Here is a 17,247-nt window from a genome sequence, read left to right as displayed (position 1 = left end):
AATTAATTGTCTTATTAAAAGACAATTGTCTAATTATTAACAATTAGCGGCAATTAAATATGTAGATTGGAAAAGGCATGTAGATTAGAAAAATATGTTGGAATATTATCTTGAATACAGATAATTATCTGATTCCTGCCCTATCTAACTCTCCCAGCCTATAGAAATACTCATTTTTAGGTTTATACCCTTCAAAGTGGTTAGGAAATAGAAATGAGAAGCCACAGGATATGGAACTAAAGGGAGCAGAGAGTCAAGCTCACATTGTTAAGTAAAAGATCATTTATTTTAATTAGGAGGTAGAGAATCTGATTGAAGGTTGGTTTTTCCTGAGTATTCATTTACCAATAATGACAGAATGAATAAGACAAGGCATTTATTGAAATGATTAATGGCTGTCATGAGCTGCATGGACAGAAGTTTAGACTTTAACTCAAACTGGCTAACTCAGAGTTTAACCAAGTTCAGCACAGAATAAAAGCCTAAATTAACAAGATAGTGGAACAAATTCTTACTAGAAGGAAAGGAAAGTATTGCTGATTTCTTGTTAGGAAATCGAATACAATGGAAGAAATGTTGAGGGATGCTGATCTGTATAGGAACTTGGTTCTTCTGTCACATAGCAAATACCTTCTTACAAAACATCTCTAGAGATGGGCAAAGCAGCAGTCACAGAACTAAACAGCACTTTGGAAATATTGGCAGATGCAGTTTCCATCCCATTTCACAGTCCTGAGTTTAAAAATAAACTAAGTTCAACTGCAAAATACATTTTAAATAAACCTTTTGGATGATGAGAGTTACTTGAAGCAATGAAACAAACCTCCTGAAAATCAGACTCTGTGCTGTTTGCTCAGTGTCTGAGGTTCTGTTTGTGTCACTGAGAGCTGGCAGGTCCCTGGTGCTGAGCCCTCTGTCACTGGGGCAGTCGGGGGTCAGATCCTCGTGGTTAAAAGGATGATTTGTGGATGTGATGTTCCTCTGGATCCCTCTGCAGGTCTGGTGTCCAATGTGTGTGTCAGTGTGCAGAACTTGGCACTGCTTCCATGCCAGTGTGCAAAACCCCCATGGATATTCATGCTCTGTGCTCAGCTTCCCTTTAACACTGATTTTTGTGCCCTTATTAACTCTTGGTCATTAACTCGTGTTAATGACCCGGGACTCGCACGGAATTATTTATTTCTTTATTTCCAAGAAGACATCTCACTTCACCTTTAACCACAACAGTGCCTGCATGGTAAAATTCCTTTTGAACTCAATTGTGAATATTCAGCCCTTTTTTTTTTTTTTTTTCCCTCTTTTTTTTTTTTGTTCTTTCTTTAGAAAATTCCCAACGCGCTTTGGGCCAATCTGATCCAGGAGCGTCTGTCAAACGTGGACTGCATCAAACAAGTAAGAATTGCTCCTCAGAGGGCTGCAGGATAAGCACTTACACAACTCGTGCCTGGTGTTTAGCATTCCGAGTCCCGAGCAGAGCAGGGAATGGGGGCAAATCATCGGGGCTCCCGAGCCAGTTGCTTTCTTGAACATCAGCGGAGGGAGTTTGGAGCTTTATTAACAGGATAAAGGGGAGGATGAGAGTATGCATATGCTAATCTTCCAGCACGGAGATGATCAAAGGCTGAACAAGCAGAGCTTTGTTGATTGCCTGGGGCAACTGGCAGAGATGGAGTGGACAAAAAAGATAAACAGAAAATAGATAGGAATCGATATTGTTGAGGGTTTTTGGCTCTTCTTGAGGAAAAGAGTCTTAACGTTACTAATTTCAGTTTTGTTTCTGGTTGTGTCTCTTTTTTTTCCTTTGTTAGGAAACACTGCATTTGAATATATTGTCTTCTGGGTAATAATTAATATTTTCACTCTTAGCTTGGATAGGTTTAGTTGTGTTCAAAACTGTGGCATTCTGTGTTTCTTGCTCCATGTTTCATCATCTGGGAGACTGAAGCAATGACTTTTTAGATCCTTAGAAAGAAGAAATAAAGGAATTTGCAGAAATCCTAAATAGTATCAACTTTTCTTCATTAAACACTGCAGACCTTACTGTATAATTGACCTATTAATGTTGAATTTGCAAAGCAGAATTAAACTTTGTATTGCTGTTCACTGTGCTTGAATTATATGGGTCTGTCTGGTTTTCCTTGAAGGTTTTTTTAGCTGAGCTATTTGACTTCATTTTAAGTAATTTTAGTTACTTAGCATTCCAGATTATGTATCTGGTAGCACTCAATGTATTTTTTATTTGTAATATATCCACATAGGACTTAGGCCCTTCAGCTGGCAGGAGAACCTGTTTGAAATAAAACCACACATGATATTCTGTCCTGTTCATTTGTGTTTTATAACAAGAGCTCTAAAACCTCTCAAAAATGCTCATTTTTCCACATAGGTCTCTTTCCCTGATTAAAAGAACATATGCTTTCAGCAGCTACTTTCCCCAGTGTTTGTTAACATGAGTTTTACTTTCAGTGTACAAGCAAAACCCATCACTCTCCACAGGCTGCATCCACCTTATTTTCCTTTTTTTTTTTTCTATGATTGTTGGCGTGGCTTTAGTTCTGTCAATAATGAGGGATGGATCTCTCAGTGAGTTATTTTCAGTAGTAGGTCATGTATGAGTAAGGTGACAAGGTGGTTAAAATGCCAACAGCTGCACAGAGTCCTGCCTGCATTTCATGTTCCTGTTGTTGTCACCAGCAGCTCTGAATCAGTGCTGGGTGTCTTACACAACCAGGGGGGAAAAAACCTTTATGGAGCTTCCCTGACATTCAGCAGGAATGGAGTAGATGTAATCAACCCAGCTGAGATTTCAACTGGTTTTTGGAAAAACACATTATTTGTTTTTAAAGGTGTGATGGTTATTAAAAATCTTTACATTAATAGATAGACACACACAAAGTGACCACAAATTATTTTCTCCTTTGAAAGGGGATCTATGCATTTCAAGTGTAATATTTTCTGTGTGTAACTCAAAACAGAATTAAGGCTGTGGGGTTTTTATATCACTGACCAGATTTATGCCATTTCTCTCAAAACATGAGTCAGCATGTTTTCACTGAAAATGTTCACAGATTAGGAGCAGCATGTTGGACCACAGTACCACCAGCTGTTTGTTTTATTTCTCCTTGTGGTGTCATTGCCTTGGCATTAATTGTGCAGCTTTCATCCCACTGACAGTAGGAATAGAGGATTTTTTGTGCCGTTGTTTTGACACTCACAGGTTTATAGATGTCACTGGCATTCTCTGAGGAGAACATTTTTATTGATCAACAGCTCTGCTGAGGCTCTGTGTTATGTGTTCTTGTAACACAAACCTGGTCAGGACTGGGAGGGATCAGGTGGGGAGGTCTTGCAGCACACACAGGAAACTTATTGCAGGCATTATGTCAGAGCCTGGCACTTGTGAGGCTGATACAGAGAATTTTCATCCTGCAGGGTTAGCACAGCTTGGCTGCAGCCCCTCTGACTGCTGGGAATTCATGGAGGGGAGAGAAATTGCTCAGGATGAGTTTGAGGGAGAGCTGAGCCACTTTCCTGGAGGGTTAGCATCTTTAGAAACCAAGCTTGGGCCAGTGAGTCACATAAAGAGTGGCAGAATGAGTTGAGATTGGTATTTTTTTGTGGCTGCCCTTGTAAGGGAAGGCAAAAAGAACAATGACTCTGTTTGATTTTATCTTGATTGGCTCTGTTTGCTTTTAACTCAATTGGTTCTCTTGGGTTTTACCTTTATTGGTCCTGTTTGGTTTTATCTCGGTTCTGTTTAGTTTTACCTTTATTGGCTCTGTTTGGTTTTACCTCAGTTGATTCTGTTGAGTTTTATCTCAATTGGTTCTGTTGGGTTTTGCCTCAATTGGTTCTGTTGGGTTATACCTCAGTTGGTTCTGTTTAGTTTTACCTTGGTAGCTAAAGGTAATAATGATTTCTCTGTGAAACTCCATGCAAAGAAAGTGGTACAAAGATTTATTCAGGGAGAGAATCTGCCCATTCACCACATCTTATATTTTCTGAGAAGGGAACTTTTTAAAACATCACTCCACTGACAGAACTAATGTGAGGCACAAGAGGTTCCTTTCTAATGGGAAATTTGGCAAGGTTTGAGCATTTTCCATCATCCATACTGCTCATGTTGATGGGCTGCAAGAGCTGGGTTGTCAGTGTTTCTACTGCACTCTCAGTCTGCTGTGCCCTGAAAATCTCCAGAATTTTAGATCCACACTGGCAAAGCCATTACTGATATTATTTTTTTTCCCTTTTTTTTTAAATTTTATCTGTGACATCTGCTTGGAGCTTGTCCCTCCTGTGATACCACACAGGGAGCAATGTCCACAGAGTGCAGGCACCATGGAATTTCTCACTTTTAGCCTTTGTTCCAACCTTGGTGTGATAGGGTGCAGCCCATGCCTCCATAGAAGGTTACTGCTATCAAGAAGCAAAAAAAGATGGCTTCTTAAAGAAACAAATTTATCATGTGAAGTTACTAATTAGACTTTAATGACAGTCAGGAGGGCAAAAAAAGACCAATGTTTGCATAGAGCACGATAGGCATATTTTAAGTCAGGTCCTGCTCTGCTGTGTCTCCTTCCTCTTGCTGCGTTCCCAAACCACACTCCCTTTCCACTCTTCCTTTTTTCCCCTTTATTTTTTTTTTCTTTAATTTTTTTTATTTTATCTGTGACATCTGCTTGGAGCTTGTCCCTCCTGTGATAGCACACAGGGAGCAGTGACCAGTGGAATTTCTCACTTTTAGCCTTTGTTCCAGCCTTGGTGTGATAGGGTGCAGCCCATGCCTCCGTAGAAGGTTACTGCTATCAAGAAGCAAAAAAAGATGGCTTCTTAAAGAAACAAATTTATCATGTGAAGTTACTAATTAGACTTTAATGACAGTCAGGAGGGCAAAAAAAGACCAATGTTTGCATAGAGCACGATAGGCATATTTTAAGTCAGGTCCTGCTCTGCTGTGTCTCCTTCCTCTTGCTGCGTTCCCAAACCACACTCCCTTTCCACTCTTCCTTTTTTCCCCTTTATTTTTTTTTTCTTTAATTTTTTTTATTTTATCTGTGACATCTGCTTGGAGCTTGTCCCTCCTGTGATAGCACACAGGGAGCAGTGACCAGTGGAATTTCTCACTTTTAGCCTTTGTTCCAGCCTTGGTGTGATAGGGTGCAGCCCATGCCTCCACAGAAGGTTACTGCTATCAAGAAGCAAAAAAAGATGGCTTCTTAAAGAAACAAATTTACCATGTGAAGTTGCTAATTACAGTCAGGAGGGCAAAAAAAGACCAATGTTTGCATAAAGCATGATAGGCATATTTTAAGTCAGGTCCTGCTCTGCTGTGTCTCCTTCCTCTTGCTGCGTTCCCAAACCACACTCCCTTTCCACTCTTTTTTTTTTTTTCCCCCTTTATGTTTTTTTCTTTTTTTTTTTTTTTATTTTATCTGTGACATCTGCTTGGAGCTTGTCCCTCCTGTGATAGCACACTACTTGCAGCTGTTCAGACCTCCAGCTCTGAGCTGTGCACGGGGTGCCCTGAGCATACGGCCTTTTTGATGTGTGATAAAACAGAACCGAGCCACTGGGGGTATGGAGAGGCAGAGCAGCAGAATATCAATAAACCTGTTCTGAACAAAGCTGCAGCTCTGTGCTGGAATAGACATTTCACTGAAGTGTCAAGTAGATGGATAATATATTCTAATTAGGGACTGACTGATAGCCTGCAACTCAGAGACCTTTGGAAATCAGCTCCAAAATGCTCACTGTTTTTGTAATGTGTGTTGGTTTTGCATTTGTTTAATGCCTTAAAATATATTTTCAGCAGGGAGCTATTTATTGAGCTTTGTTTTCCTAAATACCCCAAACTTTCTGTTTATTGCCTGTTTTAAGGACCTTTGAAATTTGTGTGTAAACCTCTTGAAGTTTGCTGTGGATTGTTAAAAGTATGGATTGGTTATTGTTATAGTATTGTTTTTACTGCCTGTTGCACAGTATGTGGTTTGAGCCATAAGCAGTAGGACTTCAGGTTTTGTAGGGCAATTTTTGTGGTTTTTTACATTTGTTTTGTTATAGTTTCCAAAAATGTTGCACTCAGAGTGGAGAAAACAAGCCAGATTTGTAGTCTTTGTAAATTGGCATTGATTTATTTGCCATCAGGCCTTTCTCCCTAGAAGATCTGGCCCTATATATATGTATTTTGTACACAGTATATTCCAAACTAGTGCTGAAGTTCCTGGCATAGCACTACAAACATTGTTCAGCTTTGCCTTCTGCAAGTCCCAAGGGATAAATTGATTTCTCAGCACCTGTGTGACCTTAGCCAGTGGTTCATTCTAATTTGGCAGAGCAAACACTGGGAGTGGCAAAAATGGCTTGCAGATACTTGAGTCTTGTATTTTCTACATCTGTCAGCAGGATGACACCTTCCTGAAACCAGGCTAATTAAGGAATTTTAAATAATCTGCTCTATTTTCTTGTGTAATTGGAATGGCCCATTCCCTCCCACAGAAGTCCTGGAGATAGATTTCCCTGAAATACTTGGAGAACCTTTGGACCCCACCCTGGCAGGGCACCAGATTTATGTGGGAGCTGAGAATGATTGCCAGCTAATGCAATATTAAAATATCTCCTTTATTTCAGCACAAAGATAGCTCCCAGATTTCCTGAGGAATCACAAAGTTATTTGGAGGGGTGGGATAGAAAAGCAAGGACTTGTGTGCTCAGGAAACTGCCAGATAAATTAGGGGGAGTTCAGAAGACTCAGATGTGAGCCTGGGAAGTGGATTAGATTTCAAATACTGCATCAGACAAAAACTGAGTGAGGCTGCAGCTCTCCGTCGGTATTTCACAGATCTGTAAATGTTTTTTTAAAGATGCTCAATCCAACACTTAGCTGGCTATAACAAGGACTTAAGGGAGCAAAAAGCTCTTTTTTCTTTTTTCTTTCTTTTGCTCTGTTGCTTCATTAGCTCTGGGAACGCTGGTTCCATTACTGTGAGTTTTCCTGTATAATTTAAGAAAATAATGAAAGCATGCATATTTTCCTCGGTGTTCTTGGCATTAAATCTGTCTTTAGATTTGTTTAGCTCCTTTTTTATACATACATATATATATATATATACACAGTGTGGGCTGGTATCCTTTTGAATATTTCAAAACTGTAGAAATTGTTTTGGGTTGTTTTTATTCGAGATAAAAGTTGGCTCGTTTTTATTTTTAAGATTGAAACATGAAAAGAAAAAAAATCATTGCTACAATCCATAAGTTCCCATTGCTGTGTGGCAGTGGAATCAGTGCATGAATTTCACAAAAATATCAGTGCTCCATGTTTGCTTTCTTCTCTCACAAGCATCCATGAGAAATACTGAGCTGTGGAAGGATCAGAATGAGGTAATTTTTCTGTAAACAGCACTGAGATTTAGTGTGAATTTTGTTGGGTTTTTTTTTTTCTCTTCCAGATCAATAACTCTTTCATGTTTTTGTTCAATAGGGATGGATTTTGGAAGGCTTCCCTGAAAATCAGGAGCAGGCGTGGATGCTGCAATCATCTGGCATTTTTCCTAGGCATGTTGGTAAGCACTACAAGGTTTGTGTGTGGTTGCATCCAGGAGGAAAGACTGGAAGGGTTTGTCTCCAAAAATCCTCAATAAATTCAATACCAATGCTGGAGACAGAGTCACCAGACAGCACAATATTTCAGTGGGGTTGAAAGCCTGAGGTAACCTGGGAGATTTTAAGCTCTGTCTTTCACAGCCTTTTCTCCTTCCATATCAGAGCTCTGTGAATTCCGGACCCTGCACCAAGTGGGTTTGAGCAGCTAAAATGGCTTTGCTCCTGAATTCCATCTCTAAAAATCACTTTTATGCTCAGACTAAAGCAGTTCCTCATGTGCTAAACACAAATTTATGTTTCTGTTGAATTAGGGAATGTAAATTTCACCAAGTGAAGTGGAAACATGGTGATTTTAAGCTTGACCTTTCAGAGTGGGGCTGGATTCTGGCTGGTTTGGGGTGGAATGTTTTACAGACCTTGGCAGCTGCCCTTGCCATACAGGAGAAGCAATTTGTCCCAAATTATAGCTAAAGGACCTACTTAGAATATAAAAAAATCACTGCAATTGTGTGGAATGCAGTGTGAAATGATAAATGCAGAGCTTGCCAGTGAACAGAATTTATCCAACTTGATGAATTGTCACTTTGGATTTGATTTGGACGATATTCAACTGTTAATGAAGAACTCAGAATCACTGCAGTAGAGTTAGGCAAAAGTGTTTAATGTCTAGTACTTGCATGTATTTTTAATATACCTAATAACATCTGAAGTTGAGTTTTGCTCACAATTATATCTGTGCCACCAAGACCTGAATGAGAATCTTACAGCTCAGCCTGTCTAGTTAATCAAAAAGAAGATTGAGAGGAGATGAGATTTACTGTGTGTGAGTACCTTAATAGGGAGAAAAGTGCCTGAAAAAGCCATTTAATACAAAGAAGAAAGTCATAAAAAGAACTTGTTTGAAACCTGTAATCAAATGCACTGAAAATAGTAATTAAATTGCAGTGTTTAACTGCAAGGATGATTAGCCAAAAGCAACCCATGGAACTGACAGGTTCTTCCTCTTTTGATGCTTTCTAATCAAGTTTGAACACTTTTCTGTGAGGTTATATATATAAAAAATCAGTTTCACTGGTGTCACCACCAAAGAACCTGGGTGAAAAGTAATGTTTGTGGTGTAGAAGAGAATCAGCCTCAAGTGTCAGTGGGAACTTCTGTCTGAGGCTCCAGAGACAGTTTTTTATTGCTGCTGGTGATGTTTTTTGCATAGTGGGGACAGTTAGTGCCCATGGGTACTGGATTCATGGATATTTTATCCCACTGTGTTGTTTAGTATTCTGATTAAAAGTGGAGTAAAATATTTGCAGGCAGAATGCTGGGAAATGAAATATGCTCGAGATAAATTCAGCCACCTTTAATATTAGGATACATATGAACAGTTACAGGGAATAAAGCAAATTATTAACAAGAGCTACACTTTTTAATTTTTTCTCCTTTTTTCCTTTTTTGTTGCCTAGTTATGCTCTATGCCCCAGACACTGTGCTGATTGAGAGGAGTGGTGGGAAAAGGCTGGATCCCCTCACACAAGGTGCAGTATTGTTTGTTCCTGACCTCCTCTGCACACTGCAGTGTTGTTTGGTCTCAGAAATGTCGTAGTACTACTGATGGGGCTAAAATTTAAATGGGATCCCTTTTAAAACTAGTAGGAATTTGTAATTATACATTTCAGCTGTTTGGAAATGGTATTTGTTGACATTGCTTTATTTTTAGTGCCAATAAAATACAGAGAAATAAAAAGCTCAGGATTGAGCCTGTAAACAGTGGACTATGACAGTACAGAATATTTAAAGGTTAGATCTGTCCATATGAGTTTATAATTTTCCTGTGCATCTCTGCTAGGTCCTGCTTTGTTTCTGAGGTGCAGGGATGCTTTTAGGGTAAATAAAATCATTTCCATTAGGTTAAATAAAAGCATTTCTATTAAATAAAATAAACTGTCAAATCGACTCAGCTCTGTATTGTCTGTTGAGTTTTATCATCAATCATCAATCATGAGATAAAATCCTGCAATTGCTCAATAAAAATATCAAGTTGGATGTTTTGAGGAGTGGAATTAAGAGGAACATTCTTAATTAGAGGCCTGTTAATTCATGCTACTAGTTCTGAGGAGTGGAATGAAGAGGGACACTCTTAATTAGAGACCTATTAATTCACGCTCTTAGTTCTGAGGAGTGGAATGAAGAGGGACACTCTTAATTAGAGACCTATTAATTCATGCTCTTAGCTCCTAACCATGTTCCCTGTAGAGGTTTTCCACACAACCTTTGACTGGCCCAGTGACCCCCTGGTGCAGGAGAGGCTGGTGAAACCAGAAGATCTCTCTGAGCAGGAGGTGTCCAAGAGGCTGCTGGAATACCACAGAAACTTCCCTGAGATTTTCCACATCTACCAGAAGGTTCTGAAATCCATCAACGCAGACCAGCCCTCCGTGGACGTTCTCTCACAGGGTAAATTTGTGCTTTGTGGCAGGGGGAGCAGGTCCTGTTTGAGGGCTGGTTCCTGGCTCTTGGAGTCACTCTGTAGGATTAGGCAGCTCAGATGCTCTCAGCTGAGCTGTGCCCTCTCTAGAGCAGCATTTGGGCTGTTCCTGGTGATTATTTTACTGGAGTAAGTGCAGATAACTGGAAATTCTCAGCTCCCAGCCCTGCCAAGGAAGAGCTGAGTCAGCAGAGCAAATGTCACCATCATTTCTGTGAGTGTCTCTTCTAAAAGGGAGCCCTGTGGCTCAATTGTTCATCTCCCAAAGGGCCAATACCTTCCAAAGTCTGAGAACAACAAGGAGGAGTAGTTCAAAGCTGGGAATATTTCATTGTTTAAAAGCTGTTTGTGCTGGGAGCTTTCCTGTTCATCAGTTCTTGTTTGCCTTTGCTTGGCTGTAATGCAATCTGACTTTTAATGTTGATCCTTCTAGAAGAGAATAAGGAAACTGCCAGAAAGACCAATTGATGTACTTTGTAGCTGTCAGTCTGCAGATGATCTCTTATATCCCAGTAATTTTGCATCTCAAAAAGGTCTTTTTTTTTAATAACAAGTGCTGCACTTTTAAGATAAACAAGTAGGAAGTTTATATTCTGAATTTCCACATTAATTACCTCTAAATTACTTAATTAAATTTAAAAGTTCATATCATCATTCATAAAGAATTCATGCCTTGAATTGTAAATAAAAATGTGAGTGCCTGAATATTAATTATTATTAATTAATAATGTAGTGAGATAAATTGAAAACTGGAATGAAAAAATCCTCTCTAGATCTTTTTTCTGCAGTGCATCAAGCAGCCACATTTTTTTTAAAGAATAATTAGATGTGGAGACTGTCTAGGGGATCATTACTCCTAATTAACTTGGTTATTTACTGCAAATTAAGCATCATTTGTAAGCAGGGTGCTTTGCCTGTAATGTTTGTGCTTTTCAATACACTGGCTTGTGGAAAATGTTCAGAATAACTGGAGCACTGCTTGGGTAGCTGATTCTCAGGGTTCCATGCAGCAAACACTATTTTCTAGCAGGATTTTCCAGGTTTTTTGTTTAGATTTTTATTGACCCAGCTAAAATTAAAAAAAAAAAAAAAAAAAAAAAAGGAAGAAATCCCATAAAAATGAGCAGGATTGTGGGTTGCTTCACACAATTATAAAATGCTGTGGACTGAATTGCTGCTGCCCTGATGCGGGAATGACACCCAGTGCAGCTGGGCAGTGCAGGACCCCAGCTCTGCAGGAAGGGATGGATCCAATCCCATGGGGCTGCACCTTTAGTTTCTCCATATTTTAGGGCTGCTATGTACAAATTTGAGTTTGCTGGAGTTGTTTCTTTTTTAGAAAAGATTTTCAGGGAGGGTTCCCTGAGAAATTGTTGGTACAGAGCCATGCATTGACAATGGCTCCTAAAATCCTGATCCTCAGGGTGTTCCCCACCAATCCTTTTGTGCTTTTTAATATAGCTTATGATTCATACAAACACTCATGCTTAAGCTTGTCCTATTCCTGAACCTAAAATTCTTTTTTTATCACAAGGACTCTTTAGGGAGTCTTTTATTGGAACTGAAGATCTCACAAAACCAGAGAGAGGCTGCAGCTCATCTGGGCTCACCTTTAGGTGTATCCACTGCAATCCCAGGGGAATCAGAGCTTTGAAGATGTGTCCTTGCTGCTTTGGTCATGGCCAACCAGAAAGTTTAACTTTGGCATTGGACTGATCCCTGGAAAAGCCAAAAGATGTCACTCACAAGTATGGCTTGGGCTGCTCCCTTCTCTGGCATTCTCAGCCATCAAATGGGCACAGCTGTGTCCAAATACAATCCAAATTTATCTTTTGGCTTCTTGGTGATCTCTCAGGTTCTCCTCTGGGTTTGTAACCAAGTCCAGGTCTCTATAGCAGTGCTGATGATGCTTCACATATCCCCTGGTCTTTCCAAACCTCAGGGTGCTATTTCCTGCTTGAAGTAAAATTTAGGAGAGTGGTATCCAAAAAATGAGTGGAATCAAATTTTCTTTACAAGTTACACAAAAAGGATGGGTAAAAGAATAAAACATCCACACTCAGCTCTGTGTTGTCAAGGCTGAGCAGTGTCATGACACACTGTGCTACAAGTCTATAATATTGTAATTAGGAGTCCTAATCACACACAGCTGGATAAATGTCATTAATTTAACATCCCCAGTTTTTACGCTTAAATATTTGTTCAGAAACTGCAGAAAGTATTAAATGTAATTACAGCCCTCTATAATTTGCATGGTAAAATTGTAGCTATCAAGCAAAAATTACTTCTGCTTAAAACAACATGGTAAGAGAGCAATTATTAATTGAATCTGCTCTTTAAAATGGTTTGACAGGCACTGATGAAAGACAGAGGAGTGTAATGATAGTGAGATTTCTGAAATTCCTCTCAGAGCAAATTGCTGACAGGACACTTTTATTTCAGTGTCCTGATTTTGGGTGCAGAGTCTGGATGTTTCAGTGATAAAATAAACCATGATCAACATTTTTTTAAGAGCAGAGAGTAGTTTATCAATGATTATATATTTTTTAAGAAATGAGTGAATTTTTTGCCTTTAAGAGAGTAGCTAATCAATGATTACATTTATTTTTTTTTAGAAATGGGTTAATTTTTTGCCTTTAAGAAGAGAGTAGCTAATAAATTATTATATTTATTTTTTAAAGAAATTAGATAATTTTTTGCCTTTAAGAAGAGAGTAGCTAATAAATTATTATATTTATTTTTTTAAGAAATTAGATAACTTTTTGCCTTTAAGAAGAGAGTAGTTAATCAATGATTATATTTATTTTTCTAAAGAAATGAGGTAATTTTTTGCCTTTCTCCCCTGTTGCAGTCCTTGCCTTTGTCCAAACCCGGCACCGTTCTGCTGCCCCCTTCACACCCCGGATTCTCTTTTTTGGCCCCCCAGGCAGTGGGAAGAGCCTGCAGGCAGCACTAATAGCTCAGAAATATGATGTTGTCAACAGTAAGTTCTCAGTAAACATGCACTTTGCTCAATTCCCCCTTTCTCTCTTTTTGATCATTTATCTTTTGCTGTCTGTCTGTCTTATTTGCTGTAAAATCTCTCTCTTTGTCCATTTCTGTGGTTGTCAATTTTTTGAGAGAAGTGAAAAGTATTTGAATGAAGAAGTGTAAACCAAGTATGTGTGCTGTGACAAAGCAGCTCTAAGGTTTTTTTAGTCATCTTTTCATCATTTTTATACCTTTTACATCTGTATTTTTCTATTGTTAGACTCCTGCAGTGCTCTGAATTCTTCTGTGGATCAGTGGATCATGAGGAATGATTTCAGTTTCAGCTCTCTGACCAAAATTGGGGCACTTTTAAAATAGAATTCACTCTGAACTTTAGTGAGGTCTCCGCTCAAGTAATGTGTGAGAAAATGAAGGAATTAGTTAAAAGTGCATCATCTTTCTTCTGTAAAGGAAGACCAAAAAATTCTGCATGAGACTTGTTCAAGATTAGCATTTAAATGTTAAAAAGTTCTGTATATAAAAGTGCAGCTTGCTGATAGGATCAGTGCAGTATTTTCCATGTTCTGTAGTGTCTTCTAACTGGAGTGACCATAAATTATTTTAAACAAATGTCTGGTAGCTGTAAAATTTGCTGATTAGCCACATCATGTTAGTTAAGCAAAAGTCAGTTTTGATAGAATATTTCTGCTGTCAGTTATTATGCCATTGCTGTATTTTAAAATATCATGTGAAAAACTGATATTTTTAGATTTATTCAAAGCTGTAGTTTTATTAATTGCAAAATTGGCTTAAAGAAAACAAATCATGCTTGAATGTAGAAAAAATTATTGTCCTTTTGAATTTTTGTCAACTTTTTTTCTAAAACTGCAGGTTTCATAGTGTTCCATCTAGGTCAAAATTTGCATTTTTTTTCTAAAGTAACTAAAATATTAGAGAGTTGCAGCTCTTTTTATTAAAAATCATTACCAGTGCTTTACCCATATGTTGAATTTTATTTTAAGTATTCTATAACCCAAATATTAGAAGAATTAAGTATTTAATACAGAGTTGGAATACCATAATTTTTCAGAATAATATTCAGCATACACTTAATTTCTATTAGGCCATTGGGCTTGAAGCTTAGACTCGGAAATTTAAATCTATATTTAAAAAGTCTCATGAATTGGATTGAATTTAGGTGTGTACTCATTAGGTGTCTTAAATTGGGGTCCGTGCACTGAGTTTCTGTTGTGTTTTTTACACTATTTATTATGAATATGAATTTGCTTCTCCAGGACAACTGGAGACTGTTCAAATTGTCACTTAAACATTGAATTTTATCAGCTTTGTCCCAGGAGCACTGCTGGGATGTTCTCACTCCTGTTGGCCTGGCAGTGTGATTAACAGCAATAAACTGATTAAAGGGCTCCATCTTCTCCCATCAAAGGCAGGGCCTGTCAGTGCTATTGATTCCAGGAAAAAAAGGAATCAATTTAGGATTATTAATTGGATAATCTCCAGGGGGACCTGTAGCTAATATTTTTTACCAAAAATAATTGGAGTTGTAACCAGGATTTCTGCTGCTGTGTGACCTCTCCATTCTTGGTTCCCTCCCTCACCTGGGCAGCCAGTGCCCTCCAAGGCCAAACCAGGAATATTTCATGTACAGCTGTCCTGGCTCAGACCTGAAATCTGCATCTCCTGGTGTTCTGTGTGTGTTTGAAATCAATGATAATATTGCATTAGCACAGTTTTTTAAATGTAATCCTTACATGATCATTGAATGATCCAAGGAGGCCCCTCCTGAGCTGAGCATTGTGCTGCACCTCCAGCAGAGTGGTTCAGATGCTGTTGAGCAGCTGGAACTTTATTCAGTAATTACAAGTTTATAAAAAGTGAAAGCCACCAGCAATCCCTTGAGTTGTTATTTCAGAAATATATTTGATTAATGTCATTCTCTCCATTTTTAATATGTTCTTTGCCAAATATATTCTTTTTTTTCCTTCATTCCATATCCTCACTCTCCTTGCTTTTCACTCTGCTTGGCCAAAAAAAACCCGACAAAACCCTAACAACAAACTCAAAAAACATACAACTTCTATTTTATTCAGTGACCTTATTCCAGTATGCAGCTTCTGGGTTCTTTGCTTTGCTTTGCTTTGTTGCCTCCTTTTTAAAATTTAACCTTGTGTCTTTTTTGTTCTTCCTTCCTGTTAGTTTGCTGTGGGCAACTGCTAAAGGAAGCTGTTGCAGACAACACAAAACTTGGAGAACTCGTTAAGCCTTACATTGACAGTGGAGGCCCAGGTAGGGCACATTGTTGTCTCATTACATTGTAGTCACAAATTTGTAGCCAAAACCAAACTGTGAGTGATTTTTTTGTTGGTCAGATTCTAATCAGAGTAGCCTGAAAGTCAATTAATTACATTTATTCCATGGGATTTGTAGGACTCCCTAACAGAAGTTTGATTTCTAAGGGGATTTTTATATCCTCAAAGCAAATATTCACTGTTCCAACAAAATTCAGATTTCTTGTGCAGATTCTGAAATCTGAATTCCACATTTTAATCTCTAATTAAATCTAAATTAAGTTCTAGTTATGAATTCAAACTGTGTTTGAATAGCACACTAGTGCTATTCAATAGCAAATAGTAATAGCAAATAGTGTTTTTATAGCACACTATTGTGTCAAACTGCTTTCAAAGCACAATAATATTGTGTTTCATTTTACATTTGGATGTTGACTTTTAGAATGCTACCATAGTTTCCTCTGCTTTCGTGTAAATATTTTAAACTTAAAATTTCTTTGTACTTCATTTCTATCAGCATTTTTGATTGTGGGAGGGGAGTGCCATGAGAAATGTTGGGTATATTTTGCTTTTGGAAGGCTCTGCAGGGATTTTAGATAAATTATAAATACTGTGAGCTCCTGAGGGCAGCAGCTTAAACCTGTCTGTCTGTTACAGTTGTCCTGCTGTCTGTGTGTGGTGTTGGAAATGAGAGAATATCTGTAATTAAAGAGGAGAAATCACGTTGCAGGAGGGTGGAGGAATGTTTATTTTGCCAAATTGCAATGGCCTGGGAGAAGAACTTTCAGTGCTGTTTCTGGCAGCAGCCCAAATGGTTTCCAGTGGTACAAACACCAGGAGACAATCGTGCTGAAATGGGGAAATCTCAGTTAAACTTCAGTATTAATGGAATTTTGAGCAAAGCCCCCCAGAGCAAAGAGAAATCTTTGTTGTCCTTTATTTTCAGCAAAGAAATGTATTTGGTAGAGTGAAAAGCTTGAAAATCTCCTTTGTTTGTTGCACAATAGTTTAATCCTGAGGCTGAATTAGACAGCTCTGAAACACGAGCCTTTAAAATTAATTGAGATGAAATCAAGGTTTCCTTGATAGCAAACCCAGAGATTCAGGACTTTTCCAAAAGATCTTTGCCAGCCTGCAGCTTTGGGGGTGCCATTTTATTTTTTACTTTATTAAGCCACAGGATAAAATATTTTACCTCTGAACTCCATCTGCAGTCCATGGATTGCATTTATCCCTAATTCAGTCACCAGCTCAGAGCACTCACAGCAGCACCACACTGCTGGGAGCTGCTCTGGGGCCATGGGAAGGAACAACAGGAATCTCTGCAGCCTCACAGGGGAAAATTGGGTCCTCTGGAATGGGCACAGAGATCTAGGAGAGGATTTTCTGAGTTTGAGATACCCAGAATGGGCATTGAACTCAAAGGGAGGAGATCTCAGAGTATGGTGTGCAGGGGATCTGAGGTCTCCAGGTGTGGCAATAATTCCTTGCTTTTTGACCTGGATGTGGCTGGTTTTGAGTTCAGTTTAACTCCCACATAGAAATCCTTTCAAGCTCTAGGCCTGATTTTCATGGTATCCATTAATTTCAGAATCTTGCTGTAATTTCTGCTCTGGGAGCTGCTCTGGGGCCATGGGGAGGGACAGCAGGAATCTCTGCAGAGGAAATTTGGGTCCTCTGGAATGGGCACAGAGATCCAGGAGAGGATTTTCTGAGTTTGAGATACCCAGAATGGGCATTTAACTCAAAAGAAGGAGATCTCAGAGCATGGCATGCAGAGGATCTCCAGGTGTGCCCATAATTCCTTCCTGTGTGATCTGGTTTGACCTGAATGTGGTCAAACACATTTGAGTTTTGAGTTCAGTTTAACTCCCACACAGAAATCCTTTT

General features: G+C 38.7%; 1 protein-coding gene across 2 annotated transcripts in view; it reads left to right on the top strand.

Annotated features, from left to right (window-relative positions):
* Positions 1–17,247, top strand: part of AK8 (adenylate kinase 8) — a 66,630-nt gene that overhangs the window by 11,209 nt on the left and 38,174 nt on the right. For both annotated transcript variants that reach the window (XM_059486443.1, XM_059486442.1), the window contains 6 exons: positions 1,324–1,392; positions 7,478–7,559; positions 9,057–9,128; positions 9,847–10,047; positions 12,930–13,061; positions 15,266–15,355. In XM_059486443.1, the coding sequence (XP_059342426.1) occupies positions 1,324–1,392; positions 7,478–7,559; positions 9,057–9,128; positions 9,847–10,047; positions 12,930–13,061; positions 15,266–15,355 (646 nt within the window). The remainder of the gene's footprint in view (positions 1–1,323; positions 1,393–7,477; positions 7,560–9,056; positions 9,129–9,846; positions 10,048–12,929; positions 13,062–15,265; positions 15,356–17,247) is intronic.

This window comes from Ammospiza nelsoni, chromosome 20 (assembly GCF_027579445.1).
Source record: "Ammospiza nelsoni isolate bAmmNel1 chromosome 20, bAmmNel1.pri, whole genome shotgun sequence".
Taxonomy (NCBI): Eukaryota; Metazoa; Chordata; class Aves; order Passeriformes; family Passerellidae; genus Ammospiza; species Ammospiza nelsoni.
This window is presented reverse-complemented; position numbering and strand designations above follow the sequence as displayed.